The 16655-nt window shown below is 38.2% G+C and overlaps 1 protein-coding gene across 3 annotated transcripts in view; it reads right to left on the minus strand.

Moving 5' to 3' along the window:
* Window positions 1-3239: 3239 nt before the first annotated feature.
* FBXL4 (F-box and leucine rich repeat protein 4) overlaps window positions 3240-16655 on the minus strand; it is a 71068-nt gene continuing 57652 nt past the window's right edge. For all 3 annotated transcript variants that reach the window (XM_081250529.1, XM_081250530.1, XM_081250531.1), the window contains exons 7-9: window positions 12529-12600; window positions 8743-9055; window positions 3240-3782 (exon numbers count right to left, since the gene is read on the minus strand). In XM_081250529.1, the coding sequence (XP_081106655.1) occupies window positions 3619-3782; window positions 8743-9055; window positions 12529-12600 (549 nt within the window). In that variant the 3' untranslated portion in view covers window positions 3240-3618. The remainder of the gene's footprint in view (window positions 3783-8742; window positions 9056-12528; window positions 12601-16655) is intronic.

The raw sequence follows: 16655 nt of genomic DNA on the forward strand, positions 1-16655 counted from the left end.
TATAGAAACTGAATATCCTGATTTGCCCTCCCACACAATAGTCTGTTGGCTAAGCAGTGGTAGTTTTATTGTGAGTTGTTGAGATCAGAGTTGATATTGAGATTTTTCGGAACCAGAAGAAATGCACTCAAACAGTATTATAGAATACTGAATGGCTTTGTAATTTAGCTTCTGTTGCAGCCTTGATAATGTTTTGTAATGAATGCAACCAAAAACTGAAACAGTGCACAACAGTGAGAATAGCTACTCCCATTGTAGGTGGGATTCACTGGGATTCAGAGAAAAGCTTCCGACTCAAGGAGAACTGCAGAGTGGTGCTTCTCAAAGGGTGGCCCTCAGACCAGTAGCATGAGCATCGCCTATCATTAGAAATGCAAATTCTACTGAATCAGAAGCTCTGGAAGTGAAGCCAGCAAAACAGTGCTTAGATGTGAAACAGACTACAGTAAAGTAATTTTGATGACAACTAACACTGTTTGAATCATGAAGCCATGTCAAGCTGCTTTAAAATGCTCTTTTTTTTCAGTGAAAGATATATATTTTTTTAATTAATTAATTAATTTATTTATGGCTGTGTTGGGTCTTCGTTTCTGCGCGAGGGCTTTCTCCAGTTGTGGCAAGCGGGGGCCACTCTTCATCGCAGTGCGCACGCGGGCCTCTCACTATCGCGGCCTCTCCCGTTGCAGAGCACAGGCTCCAGACGCGCAGGCTCAGCAATTGCGGCTCACGGGCCCAGTAGCTCCGCGGCATGTGGGATCCTCCCAGACCAGGGCTCGAACCCGTGTCCCCTGCATTGGCAGGCAGACTCTCAACCACTGCGCCACCAGGGAAGCCCTCAAGCTGCTTTATATACTTCCTGTGCTATGAAAGGTAAGATAAGCGGCAGGAGCTCTATTCTCACATGAACTGGCAGTAGATATACTTTCTGAGCTCAAAGGATATGTCCAGCAGCATTTTCTGGACCTCAATGCAAGTGTAAAGGAAATACCCATTTGTCAAAATCCATTCACTTATGCAACTGAGGAGCTTCCACCTAACCTTCAACCAGGAAGTGAGTCGGGAAGTGAGTAATCTGCAATGTAATAACATTCTAAAAGAAAAATATCAAGAGAAGAAAGAACCTAATGGAATTCTTTCAATGCCTTCCAAGTGATAAATATGCTCCATGAAAATCATTTTCTCATGGATTAATGTAAGTATTTGGCAATACTTATCTGTATGAAAAGATATTTTCAAAAACAAAATATGTAAAATCTTACTATAGATCAATATTAACAGATGAATATGTACAATCAATTTTAATGACAGGAAATATTAACAGTGAATCCCAATTAAGTGAAATGTTATCCTCCCCCAAAGTATTTCTTTCTTCTTCTTAGTAGAACTGTAATACAAAAAACTGTTCTCAATTATTCTTATGTTTTGAATTCTGTCAATAAAAATGTTGTGGAAATTCATTTTCTCTTTAGTTACATAAGTACTTACATAATAATCTCCATTTTGCCTCTTAGCCCACAAAGCCTAAAATATTTACTATCTGGCCCTTTACAGAAACTTTTTGCTGACCTCTGCTCTAGAACCAGATACTACCTGGACACTTTTAAAAGCATAGATTGAATGTACTGTCTCTAAAGCTGGATGGCTTGAGTCTGTATGCTGCTGGCTCTGCCATTAGCAGCTATGGGATCATGAGTAAGTTCTTCAATCTTTCTCTGCCTCACTTATAAACGGGAGTAAGCAATGGTATCTATTTTACAGGGTTGTTAAGAGGACTAAGTGAGTTAGTAAATGCAAAACACAGGAAAGAGTGCCCGGCACAAAGTAAGCATTAACTCAATGGCAGCTGTTAGCTTAAGACAAAAGCACTGCTTCACCCAGTTGGTAGTCCAATTATAAATCTCATCCTCCTAAAAGGTCCACTGAATAAAACATTTAAGATGTTTACATACATTCCTGGGTGAAAAGAAAACCCAAATGCATGAAGCTAATACTAGAGGATAACCAAGCCCTTTTCCAACTGCCCTTTGCTTCTGCCATCAAATAGAAGACATTGTGGGGCATACCGACAAGACAGCAGCTCTCATACAATGGTTTCTTAGGTGGAGGAGATTGGATGACTATTTTCATATTTTAAATGTCACGTATTACATTCTTTATATTCTATAAAAGAATAAACACAGTACTACTAGTAATTTATAACATTTATAATTTTAAAATTCGACATATGGCTTAATTCAATACTATATTCTTATTCATTCAGTATTTACTGAATGCCTACTATTTTCCATATGTATAAATCCACTAGCTTTACTTTGGGGGTAAAATGCTCTCATATATGTACTATTGAGAGTATCCTCAAAAATTTCCTAGAGATATATATTAACTGTGTTAATTTTTAAACTAAATATGCTTTTTCTTAAATGATTACACCTTATAGCAAGAAATTCTAGACTAGTGCTGTCCAGTATAATAACCACTAGCTTCAGGTAACTACCGAATACTTGAAATGTGGCTAGTACAACTGAGGGATGGAATTTTTAATTAAATTTAAGTTAACTGAAATTAAATAAAATAGCCACATGTGGCTAGTGGCTGCTGTATTGGACAGCAGAGTTCTACGGGATCACTCTAGGATGTGTGGATATTGGAAATTAACATTTTGCCCTGTGCGGGAAAGTAAATTTTGTTACACTATATATTTAGTATTAGTTTGCTATTCGAAACAGCCCTGCCTTTTCATTCCACAAAATATTTTCTGTCTACTTTCTTAGCAGCAGAACTAAATCAATTTACTATTTGACAAAACAATGTTTGTTTGCTTTGTTTTCTCCACTGTCCCTGATTTCTAATTATTTAAGGTGCTGGGGCACAGAAAAATAAAATAAAATAAAATCCACATATAATGCAGAAATCTTAAACCTTTCCCTCTGGCAAATTTTTAAGGCATCTGCTGAACAGCTGGAAAACTATTTCATTTAATAGTTTACCTCTTGTTCTTGATTATGCCCATGTTTTACTACTGTTATTATCCAGTAGTAAAATAGATAAGTATATCTGAAGAAAACTGGAAAAACTGAAAACTTTCAAGTTGAAGAATTAGTATATCAACGTAAAAAATAATCTTAACAGATGAAAAGTAAGATTCTTTCTCCAACCAACTCTGAAAATTTTGTACATACCAAAAGAAATACTGGTCAGGTCATAAGGCTTATAATTAATAAGGCATCTTTACATGGAAGTGTGAAAAATTAACTTTATTCTTGCATAAATATCATGATACTTTATTGTTCAAAGTGCTCCTTTCAAAATAAGTTAAAATATTTCCATATTACTCTTTTATTAAACATCCAGTTATTGACTAAAGCATAATATCACTGATTAACATAAGACAAAAATAATATGAGCCACTCACATATTCTTGAAGGAAAGTGCTTACAATATTTTGTGAAAACATTTGTTTACATCACTGATTCAATGATTTAATGGACAGTTCCATATTTTTCTTTAAAATCCACAAATGTCTTAAGATATTCCCACCATTATAAAAATTAAACAAAACCAACCCCAAAACAAAACCCTACAAAAGCACATTAATTTTATTATAAGACATATATGAAGTCACTGAGTAAAGCTCTTTTTTATAAACACTTTTGGAAAGCTCACATTGAGTTCTAGCACAGCTCTATTATCAATCTGTGAACAGAAGGACACATCAAGTAAGGAAAGATCTTTACAAGATTCCAGGAGTTTTCTTAAAGATGCTGGACTTACCATTCTTGTTCCTGTTTTAAAAAAAACCAAACAAAATATTATATAACATTTATATAATATCCTGATAAAAGTCCCTTTTTATTATTTAAAATACACTTAAAATAGACTTTTACAAATTAAAAACATTTCTTAAAACAAGACTTCAAATTGAAATAGTCCTGTTAAAAAAAAATAAAATTTCCCAGCCAAATTGGTATCTAGGACCTGAATTTTGTCAATCTCTACCCATTCTATCTTCATTCCTACCTCCTACCCTTTCCAATCAGCTTTTCCAGACTTTCCTATTTCTGTTCACCCCAGTTCAAAACTGTTTGTACATCTCATTTTCCTGAACCCATGGGTCAAATCAGACAGCAATACTTAATGATTCAACCTCTAATTCCATGCAGTGCAATTACTGAGCGACTACCCTGTAGAAACTTCTGTTTCAGGCACTGGAGATACAAAGATAAGTAAGACCCATGTCTGCCTTAAGGAACTCATTGACTAGAGTTGAAAGCAAATAACTACAACACAATTTGATAAGTTTTACAGTAAGTGGTAGGTATAAAATGTCATTCCTGGAAGACAAATGATGGATGATGAGTACTATTTAGCCCATGTTAAATCTGAAGTGATTATGAGATATTCAGATAGGTTATAAATCATATAAATTATGTAAAGCACCTGATGCATGCATGGCAGGCACTCAATAAGTACCAAATATCACTAGGCTCTAAGATGTCATCTGTTGTAACTATAGCTTTTCTAAGGAGAAAAAAAATCATCACAATCGTATTACATATATATACCTGGGATGGGGATTCAATGTTCTGAAACACTAGTCTATGCCTTTTTCTCTGAGAAATCCTTTCTTTGCCCCTCCCCGCCATGAGAAGGGAGAAGTAACTATACTTCTACCAGAAGATGTAACTATAGTGCTACCCTGGCTGCGGCTGGCCCCATGATAAACCAATGCAGATTCTCCTGGGAATTTAGAATTGGGATTCAGTAAGGCTTCCAGTGCCCATTTGATATCTTGAACTAAGGACATGGAAAACTGGGCCAGGGCTGCTATATTTAGCCATGTGTACCCAGAAGAACAGAGATGGCCAGCATGACAAGAAAAGAACAAAGCAAAACCAAAGGGAGAAGCAGACACAAACGTCTCTGTAAGTGTACAGCGGCAGAGGGTGTGGGTTAGGGACAGGGGCCTGAGTATGCAGGATAGGAGAAGGAACGAAAAAGAGAAAAAGCTTCCTCGCCTTTTGATGGTTTTCCAGTCTCTCCTGAGGTCTGACCATACCCAGCTTCTACCCATGGGATCTGAGATGGACACCTGTATCTTCATAATAATCGTCTTTTTCGTATGCTTAAGTTATCTTGAGGGGGTTTCTGTTATATAAGATCAGAGAACCTCACCTAAGCCATTTGGCTCTGTGGAGCTTTTCACCTAGGGCTGTGACTTTTTTCTATCTGCCAGTCTTGGTCATTAGAATCTGAGTTTCCTGATAAATTAGGAGTTCCTAAAGCCTAAGAGAAGGCCAGGGAAGGAAGTCAGAGATTGAACATTTAACTGGGCTAGGGTCACCTGTCCTATGTTTCCAGGGTACTTTGTGCTGTTGTTTTGTTATCCACTTAGGACACAATTCTGTTTTCAGTCAGCTTGCTCCATCAGGGCACTGAATATCTCCAGTGTTTAAGATAATGCCAAACACAGTATATGCTCAATAAGTGTGTAATGAATGAAAAACGGAAGGAATGGTGGTTAACTGCCCATTGCCATCACCCTGGTGTAGACCCTCGTGAGGTGGATTATTGAAGCTAATCTCTTTGATTTTGATTTCTTCCTTCTCCAATTCACCTACTACTCATTTCCAGATAAGTATTCCTAAAACACAGCTCTAAATATATCACTCATATCCCTAACTAAAACCCAGTAAAACCTCTTCCTTGTTTAATTTTGTGCATACTCCTCATCCTGGTGTTCAAAACTCTCCAGGATACCCTCCATTATACCAACATTCTAGATCAAATTAGACTGCCTATTCTCTAAAGATATTCTGTACTTTTAACATATTTGCTTTTGCTTCATGCTATTCATTCTGCCTAAAATGCCCTTCTCCCCCAACTTCCTGCTCACTTTTTTTTTTTTTTCTTTTTTTTGCGGTACGCGGGCCTCTCACTGTTGTGGCCTCTCCCGTTGCAGAGCACAGGCTCCTCCCCTGCCTCGGCAGGCGGATTCTCAACCACTGCGCCACCAGGGAAGCCCTCCTGCTCACTTTTTAAGGATACCTTTCAAATATCTATTAGCCTTTTAAATTAGGCTTTTCCTTATTTCTCTGATCATATATATACTCTCTTTTCTTTGAGCCCCATCAAAGTGGACTTGCTTCTGGCTTTCATTACAGTTATTTATATGCTTGTTTTATTCCTTCTTGCTAGGTTTTCAACTCCTGAAGACAGGGACTGTGTCTTATTCAGCTTTGTACTGATCGATAAGTACGTTTAGTATGACGAAGATATGCCACTTAACATTCATATGTGCTAATCACAAAATGACAAATAAAATAATGAATATCAGCATGGTTTAACTAAGAATCCTTTTTTTTAAAAAAAATAAGGATTCTAACACCAAACGATGAAAGGAAACCAAAAAACAACAATAAAAGTAAAGAAAATATAGCACAGTGGTTAGAAGCATAGACTCTAGTTCAAGTCCAGATTCCTTACTAGTTATGAGCCCTGGGCAAATCACTTAACCTACTTCCACCTGTTTCCTCCTCTGTGGCTAATATCTACCTCATAAGGTTGTTGTGATGATTAAATCAGTTAATATATGCTCAGAACAGTCTAAAGCACATAGTCATGTTGTTGTTAACAATATTAATTATTGACTACTAGTGATATTACTTTTTACTGTGCTCTTTATATTTGAAATAAGACGTTCCAATATATTCGCATGACAGTCATCTTGCATTGGTAATTAGATTTGACATAATAAATAATGATAACTGCCTTGCTCTTATGCTCATGAAAGTCATAAATGTCTTCAAAAAGAAGTCTTTATACTTCGTACCTGCTTTTCTTTTATGTCTCTGTCAAGTAATTCATACATTTATAGACCAAACTTAGGCCACCTGACAACTGAAGCCACTGTTCGTCACAACTGTGCTTTTGTTTTGGGATCAGTGTTACTGACTTCTTTGGTAGCATCTCTTTCAGATACTGGCTACTCTCCATCTCTAGTGTATGGTTTTTTGGGGGTTTATTTGAGGGTTTTTTGGAGAGAGAATTGTAAACTAGATTTTAAACAACAATGGCACCATCCTCTGAAGTGAAGCCTGACGCAATTAGTGATCATTTTAAAAGGCCCTTGACTGCCTTTCCTCATTGTCCCTGTGAATTCATGACTTTTTTCTTGAATGTTTCAAAATAATTACCTTATTAAAAAAAGTCTAGGGTAATTCAAGGGGGAAGGTAGATAGGCAGGCAAAGAAACAAGCAAGGTAAGCGGTGTGGTGTTTTGAAAAGACAGTACTGACTGTGGAGACAAAACCCTTGGACGTGAACCCTTGCTCTGCCACATATTAACTGCTGGCTCCAGTGTCCTCATCTATGAAAAGACAATGATACCCAGCTTCCTGAGCGATGAAGATTAAGGAGAATATAACACAGATGAAGTATCTAGCCTAAAGTGTACATATAACAGGCAAGAATTTCTCCCTAAGGTTTTTTTTTTCAGTCAACTGTTTTTATTGATTTTTAAAATTTTATTTATTTTTTTTGAAGTACAGTTGACTTACAATATTGTGTTAGTTTCAGGTGTACAGCACAGTGATTCAGTAATTTTTGCAGATTATATTCCATTATAGGTTATTATTAGATACTTGATATAATTCCAGTGTATATATCCTTGTTGCTTATCTTTTTTTTTTTTTTTTTTTGCTGTACACGGGCCTCTCACTGTTGTGGCCTCTCCCGTTGCAGAGCACAGGCTCCGGACGCGCAGGCTCAGCGGCCAAGGCTCATGGGCCCAGCCGCTCCGCGGCATGTGGGATCTTCCCGGACCAGGGCACGAACCCGTGTCCCCTGCATCGGCAGGCGGACTCTCAACCACTGCGCCAGCAGGGAAGCCCTGCTTATCTATTTTATATATAGTAGTCTGTATCTGTTAATCCCATATGCCTAATTTTCCCTTCCTAAATTTTTAAGCAAGAATTTCTGCCTACAAGGAACTTGAATAAGTAACATGCAACTATATAAGCAACACCTACAAATGTACCATAAGCCTGGACTGTGGAGAGATTTTAACTGAAACTACAAACATAAGTGTTGAAAATCTTCAGGTTTCCCTTTGGTTGAATGTTGAAGAAACAGTAAAGGATATAATTAACACTTCAAGGACTAATCTATTAGTATTAATAGATTACTAGCAACACAGTGCAAGTGCTATTCGGGTTCACTACTGTGTGAGCAATTACAACCGTGGCATCGCTAGCACCTCTGGCCAATGTCAGAAGTAACAAAATATCACAGGGTTTCTGGCTGTAAATTGCAAAAAAGACACAAGGAATCCCAGCACTGGGAAGGATTTTCAATAGCTCTGCCTTAGGGTAGAACTATTCCTAAAAACTAGAATCATCAGGGATGGAAATTTCACAATATTCCTTAATCAAGAATTTAACATCAAGAAGCCATATGTGTGTGTGTGTCTTGAATTCATTAAACAAACGGATTAATTTCTTATCTGTCAATAATAATAGAGAGCACAGCTCACACAAATTCTCACTCTTCTTACCAGACCAAGAATTATGGTTATTTAGAGCTTTCTGACAGGTTCAACTATAAAATTCTGTTACTGCCCTCACTCTTTTACTTAAGTACAGTTATAATTATCGGGACAATTTTATTGTATCCAAGAATTTTTTTCTCCCTATAAAAAGTTTTTATGTCAAGGCTTTAAAAGAAACGTATAGATTGTATCCTTACCTAATATGTCCAGTTGGCGTAATCTGGTACAATTACATGCTAGTTCTTCAATGTCTGTGTCGCACACAGACCTGTTAGCTGTTAGAAAGAGTTTCTGCAAGTTTGGAAGCTGGCGTGCCAGTTTGGCAAAGCAGCCGGTGCTGCTCTGCAGAGTAGGGCACCATCCGAGGTCAAGTTCCTCCAGAAGTGGACACCCAGCAGCCAGCTCTGCTATCCCGTTCTCAGTAATGTTCTTACATCTCCACAGATCCAGAGTCCGGAGTTTTTTACACTTGGCTCCTATCATGCTAGCTATCACGTCATAGTCTTCAATCTGGAAATCAAATAATTTCAATCTTTCCCACATTATGCTCAGAAACACAAACTTGTTTTGAGCATGTTAAAGCACTCTTAATCATCTCCTGTTGTTTGCTTCTGTGCAAACAGACCCACATTGTCATTAACACGGATCTGCCCACTCATCTCACAGATCTGCCACGGTTTCGTAAAACAGCGAGAGTAATCACTTACTTAAACATCCATTTAACAGAATTCCAGACAGAGGATGTTAATGAATTAAATCCCAAAGCAGTCTGAAATCCTCAGTCCCTCTTAAAGAATTTGAGGATTATGTATTGTCCTTGTATGCCTCCCATTTTGACCGTGCTGTTGCTACTTTGATATATGTAAGATCTCCCTGATAACGGTATGCACTTAGCTAGGCTCTAAAATAGTAAGTGAATATGCTGATGGTACTAATAAAGATACTAGTTTGGGGGGACTGAAAATGCAACCTGAAAAATAATTTAGATTGTGATAATTTAGCTGCTGTCAGTTATTGGAGGTGTCCAGTGATTTACCTCATGATCGTGGGATGAGCTTCTACTATTCAAGAATTAAACATTTCAGTTCATGGGCTTTGAATGTTTTAAAAATGTTTCTTTAAACAGATTCTTTTAGGAGTTTCATTTGATTTTGTTATAATCAGGTATCCGCATTATCATCAGAAGTCAAAAGGAAACAAAACAGCAAACATTTCCAATGATTACTTCCTTTTGTTCATCTGTTTATTCATATTTTCATCTATGATGTGCCAGCTTCAGTCCAGATACTAGGAGCAACAGTGAATCAAAAAAAAAAGACTGTGTTCACATTTCTTGGAAAGACATACGAATAAATGAGCAAAATAAATTCAGAGTGATGAGTAAAACAATACAACAGGGTGACATGAGAGTGATCAGAGTGGCAGGGGTTGAGGGAGGGAGTGGTGGCTGCCGGGATCTCCGGGAATGAGCGTGGCTCATTCAAGGAACAGAAATATGATGGGTACACAGCCCAAAGGGAGTGAGAGAGAGGGCAGGCTGTGAAGCCAGAGAGCTACGCAGGGGCCAGGCCATAAGGCCGTGAAGGACTTTGAATTTTTATTTTAACTATAAGGAGATCAATGGAGGGTTTGAAACAAATATGATTCACATTAAAACAAAAAGCCCTCAGGACTCTGGAGGATGGTCTAAGGTGGGTATGAGTGGAGGAGGAAGCCCAGTGAAGAGGCCTGCACGAGTGCAGAGGAGAGATGCTGGGTCTTGGAGTAAGGTGAAGCAGTGCATTGAAGTGGACAGGTTGGGGGCTATATTTTGAGTCAGAACCAAAGAGCTGATAGATTAGATACAGTGGTGATGATTTCTAAGGTTCTTCAGGAACAATCACGCAGAAGACCACGAGAAAGCGATTTGGGTAAATACAACTATCTTCTTAAGTGAGTGGACCCAAACAACACAAAACTGTAGCTTTGATCATTAGTGCAGCCAATTAGCTTCTTTAGAAAGGAGCAATTTAAAAATTTTCCAAAACCCATGATTCTGATTGCTGTTATTTTGATAGTCAAAAATAAAATATCAAATGAATCATCCTGGCTTTTGGTCAGCTGACAGGAAAGAAACTGAAATAAACATGGTATTAAAGTATCAACCAAGAGCTGTCTGTGTTACTGTCCTGGTGAACGCAGACCTGCTGTGAAGAACAGTACTTCTGTGACAAGTATGAAATGGTTCAATCATCACGTTAGTAGCAGTATCAGCAATACTAGCAGTATTTCTGAACTTCGAATGTCAAGTCCTTAAAACGTCATTTCCTGGCAAATAAATATCAATTGTAACAATACTGGTAACTACACACTTTAATTTAAAAATAGCCTATTTATCTAAAGTAGCATTTCCCATACCATATTACATAATAATAGATGTAACACGAAAAAATGGGTTCATTAGTCAGGTAAAGTTGGAAAACACTGGTTTAAGCAAAGGCAAACTGTTTCTTTATTGTAGGACATACCATTGAAAACTCCAGAGGGAGGACATAGGAGCATCGTTTCCTAACTTAGACCCAGAATTCCTATTCCCCCTTCTTTCCCCCTACAATACACAACTTTTTAACTTGAATATCTTTTAGGACTAATGTTCCATAGGTCAACTTTGGAAAATGCTGACTTCAACTCCACCTAATTCCAACTATAAACATACATAATTCCAACTCTAAAGTGCCTGTGATTAGAGAGGCCTGTTTTTCTAGAGAATGCTGCTCTAGGTTATGGGGAGGTAATTAACAGGCAGAATAAGATACCTCTGGCCAAAGTCAAAGCAGGGTCCTTACCAATCTAAAGAAGGCAGGCTAACGATAAGCAAAGTCCAAGAGACAGTAACTGGTTGGTATGTTGTCACAGAAAGTGCCATGGAGTGTCACTGAGCCCATCTAGAAGAGCCACTAGAAGGACCCAACAGAAGCCCATGAAATGGCTTACTAACGTCAAAAGTTGACCAGAAGGGAAACCTAATGCTGAGTTAGTGGGCTCTCAAGATTGGTTCCGAGACCGGGATGGGCCTGAGCCCATACATGGGGTTTAATAAGGCCTAAAAACTTCTCTGATCTTGCAACCATCCTGCTTATCCAGGTCTTCCTAATAAGTGGATGCAAAACTGGAATGGTTTAGGATCTCCTGAATCTGCTTTGGGTATGGGGGCGCAGGTAAGAAAATAAAGAGGAATGGATCGCTCCACAGTCAGTTATATTGGGAGATGCATTTCCTGTGAGTGTGTATGCATGCACACATGCACCCAGGCTCATACGTGTGCACACACGTGCACACACAGAGTTCTACTGTCCCTTGAGTGTCAGTCTTATTTATTAAGCATGTAATTTAGTTGAAAAACATTTAATTCATCCCATGAACTCTTCCAATGACATATAAATTATAATTTTATATCTGAAAGGACTTGCAAGATTATTTATTCCAACAGTGCCTAGGCTTTTGGATTTCACAGACCAGTAACGTTTCAAAAAAATTAGTTCCAACATAGGTTGGTGTCCATCTTTTCATCTTACTCAGTAAGGACAGTAAAACAAACAAAATAAACCTATCTACTATCATCAGCATTTCCAGAAAATAATCTCTGAACTCAAAAACTAAAATTAGCTTTGTGAAAAACTTACCAGCATTTGGGTATGATTAATATATTATTTTGTAAAGAAGCCCAGAGAGTTAAATAGCTTGTCTGAGACAACATCTGGCTTGAGGCAGAACCACACTCTTTGCACCACACTATACTGCTTTCCTTGTTCTCACAGATAAATAATGTCAATGCTTCAAAGACAAATTCTCCCACTTAAGAAAAATGTTTTAAAGCGGGTTGCACATAGTTATCCATAAATCTGAAAAGCTGTGGGTGGGTGTGGGGAAGGTCAGGATAAAAGTCACCCATGGGAAGAAAAAGAGAAGCAGCAATTGAGAATAAAGAATTTTCAAATACTTACCATGACACAACTACCCAAACTGAGGTGCTGAAGCTCTGAACAGAAGTTCAAAACACTGAGCAGGGCTGTTTGCTGCCATCAGGAACCACATCAGAGGCAAATAAGGAAAGGACAAGAAAGTGAGACAAAGAGAAGAGGTCAATTAGACATTAAAGGCTGTCACTGCTTTTCCTGAAATAGAGCTCAAAACCTCGGTTACAAACACCACAAATGCCATTTAATGAGTCCCCAGGTGTTCACACCATTGATTGGCTTGGAGTCAAGGTAATCATTACTCGTCTCCACGTAGTAAGTCGTCACTCTGTATATGATTTTGCATGCCCTAAAGACACCTATATTCCCTATGACCTCTCAGTGCATTTTCCAAATGTAAGCAATTTGAAAGCCTGGTGAAGACTGAACAAGACAAGTTAAACCATCCCTCCCTCCCTCCCTCCAAAAAAAAAAAAAAAAAAGCACCAAGGGTTGGTGGGTTGGTGACAACTGTAGAACAGCGGCAGCTCTGACATTCACTGATCAGCTGCAGGCTGATGGAACTGCCAATAGCCACCCCAAATCAGGATTGAGCCGGTGACTTTAATGTCAAAGAATCCTCTTTGTTGACAAGGATCCCAACAACCATTGAGCACCTGTCACTAGCAACATGCTGACTGAAACGTGCACTTTCTAGTCATGTTCCTGCCATTTTAGCCCATCCATCCTGTGCAATGGAAACGGTCTCACCACTAAAGAAACCCAAAGGTGTCTGAGACTGCTACATAATCATGGTTCCTGAAATATCTCTGAACAGTCAAAATTTCACTTGATGACATGCCTGCCATGAAAAATTTAAAAACGAGCAATGCAAAGCATTCAGATTTCTAGTTTTTCCTTTTATAAATTAAAAAAAAATACTACACAAACATGTGGCAAACTTTCTAAACATCTGAACTAAATAAATCATATCTAGCAAAATTAAGATGATATTATACAGCCTCTGTTTAATCTATTCCAAGTGTTCAGAAATGAAAAACTTATCAGTTGGGGAGGGATTGAAGAATGTGCCAATGACAGCACAAAACATTTATTCAGATTCTTATTGAGAAAATAAAGTAACAAAGTACTTCATTTAAAATAAACTTAGGGCAGAAATAAAATAATAGTAGTTATAATAGGCCCTAGACTGGTACCAAACTTAAGACTAATTGTTTCACTGTTGTGCATTTTTTAAAATTTAAGCAAAAAAAAAACTTTTATATTGATTTTATGTTTAAGTTTCAACACAACTTATAACATTTATAAGACAATGTCATGTAGCTCTCAGAATGTTGACATCAGAAGAGGTATATGAAGATAAGTTAAGTTTCAGATTCTCCAAAATACTTAGCTATTTTAACTTACTGATGGGAAAACGACATTAGGTTTGTTTTTATTAAAGTACCATATCTTATCACAAGGTTGTTTTATAAGATTTTCCCAGAGCAAGATCCAGAACATAGTAGAGAATTTTTAGAGAGGATCCCATATATTCTTGTGGATAAGAAATTTTAAATTAAAAAAAAATACACATACATATACCTCTTCATGATTCATGGAAATTGTTTGGTCATTTATTTTTAAATTACTTACAATGAAGAACCTCAAATATGCAGACAAGTATAGAGTCCAAGACAATAAACACCCATGTAGTCACAACTCAGATTTATCAAATCTTAACATTTTGCCTTCTTTGCTTATCTACTCTATTTGTGTATCCCTCCATCCATTCACATACTTTCTCAGAAGTGACCTTTATCATGACTCAGGGTTTAAAAACATGCTTGAAAATTACATAACTTTACTATACATTATGATCACTTTTGAATTAATATTCTCATAATTATGTATCTAGAAAACACCTGTGTAAGGGTAGATGCATTCTGTAGGAATTTCAAGTCGTAGAAGAGGAATCCATGGCCTATTATACTTATTCAGGCAAATATTTTACAATAACTTACACAGTCTGCATATTAAATTGAGAATTAAAAATTCATTTAGGGCTTCCCTGGTGGCGCAGTGGTTGGGAGTCCGCCTGCCAATGCAGGAGACACGGGCTCGAGCCCTGGTCCGGGAGGATCCCACATGCCGCGGAGCAGCAGGGCCTGTGCACCACAACTACTGAGCCTGCACGCCACAACTGCTGAGCCTGCATGCCACAACTGCTGAGCCTGCATGCCTGGAGCCCGTGCTCCGCAGCAGGAGAGGCCACTGCAATGAGAAGCCCATGCACTGCAAAGAAGAGTAGCCCCTGCTCGCTGCAACTAAGGAAGGAAGGCCCGAGCGCAGCAACGCAGACCAAACGCAGCCAAAACGAGAAAAACAAATACCGTATGCAGCCAAAAATAAAATCTAAAAAATAAACAAATTTATTAAAAAAAAAATTCATGGGCTTCCCTGGTGGCGCAGTGGTTGAGAGTCTGCCTGCCGATGCAGGGAACATGGGTTCGTGCCCGGTCTGGGAAGATCTCACATACCACGGAGCGGCTAGGCCCGTGAGCCATGGCTACTGAGCCTGTGCGTCCGGAGCCTGTGCTCCGCAATGGGAGAGGCCACAACAGTGAGAGGCCTGCGTGTCGCAAAAAAAAAAAAAAAAAAAAATTCATTTAGTAGTAGAATTATCATTTTTCATTCCTACCTTAAAAAAGGAACTAACGTAGAACATAAGAGATTCATATTGAATATCACACATCTTTGATAAATAAGAGATGTGAGATCAAATGCTGAGACCAAGCTATAAGGGGATAAGGATGACCTTGGAAGGGATGCTGTGAGGAATGTAACAAGGAGTCAAATAGAGATAAATAAAAGGGTTGACTGGTAGCACTGAGGTGAGCAAGCACAAGTTAACAGTTTCCTGACTTTCTCCAGCAGAGCTCATGATAAGCCAGAGATGGTGGGAGTACCCAGGTATAGAGCACACATCTATAGATCAGCTTGCAATCTCTCCAAATCCAGTTAACTGATTTCCTCCTAGAATATCTTTAGTATCTTCTTTCTCTATGCTATTAATATTCAGAATTAAAGTACTACTATTGATGCTAAAGCAAAAAGGAGAAACTACCTCTTCACTTCCAGACATAAAATGACCTGATTTTAGAGAGACCACAGTCTCAGTGATTTAGAGCAGTTGAGAAAATACTGCTCATGGACCAAATTCAGCCCACTGGTTGTTTTTGTAAATAAAGTTTTATTGGAACATGGCACACCCATTCATTTATGTATTGTTTATAGCTGTTTTCACACTACAACAGCAGGGCTGAATAGTTATGACAGAGACCATATGGCCTGCAAGGCCCAAAATATTTACTATCCAGCCCTTCACAGAAAGAATTCGCCCACCCCCAACTTAAGAAAACAATTCTACCTTAACGAGTACTTGCATCACTTTTACCCTTGTAGAACACACAAATAGATGGATTAAATCTATATTAAGTATACTACAAAAAAAGGTATTCAGAAATAAAAACTGAACAATTTTATGAACCTCTTACTTAAGACTTAAGATATCTTTTAGCTTCCCAAATTGACAAATTCTGCTGGTTAGACCTGTAAAATTCAATAGAAGCACAAGAGTAGCTCTATAAAATTAAAACACAATTTAAATAGTTAAAGCTTTAATAATGCAATGCAGCAGATTCATTTTCAAATGAGTTTGCAATTTTTAAACAAAGGCCAACCTTATTTAAATCACTGTGGAACTGGAGTCACTAAGAAGTGACTGGCTCCATACTAATTTCTTTTACAGAATTTTCAAAACATACTCTAGGTAAAGCTGGCACCTGGTAGTAGGATTTATGTTCATAAAGAAAGAACCCTTTGGGGACTTCCCTGGTGCTCCAGTGATTAAAAATCCGTCTTGCAATGCAGGGGATGCTTGTTTGATCCCTGGTTGGGGAACTAAGGTCCCACATGCTGCCGAGCAGCTGAGCCCGTGCGCCACAACTAGAGAGCCTGCGTGCCACAACTACTGAGCCCACACGCCACAACTAGAGAGAAGCCCGCGCATCAAAATGAAGAGACTGAGTGCTGTAACTAAGACCTGACGCAGCCAAAATATAAATAAATAAATATTAAAAAAAAAGAAATAAAGAACCCTTTTATATTCAACC

Source organism: Mesoplodon bidens (genome assembly GCF_964165515.1).
Source record: "Mesoplodon bidens genome assembly, chromosome: 12".
In the NCBI taxonomy this organism is placed as follows: Eukaryota; Metazoa; Chordata; class Mammalia; order Artiodactyla; family Ziphiidae; genus Mesoplodon; species Mesoplodon bidens.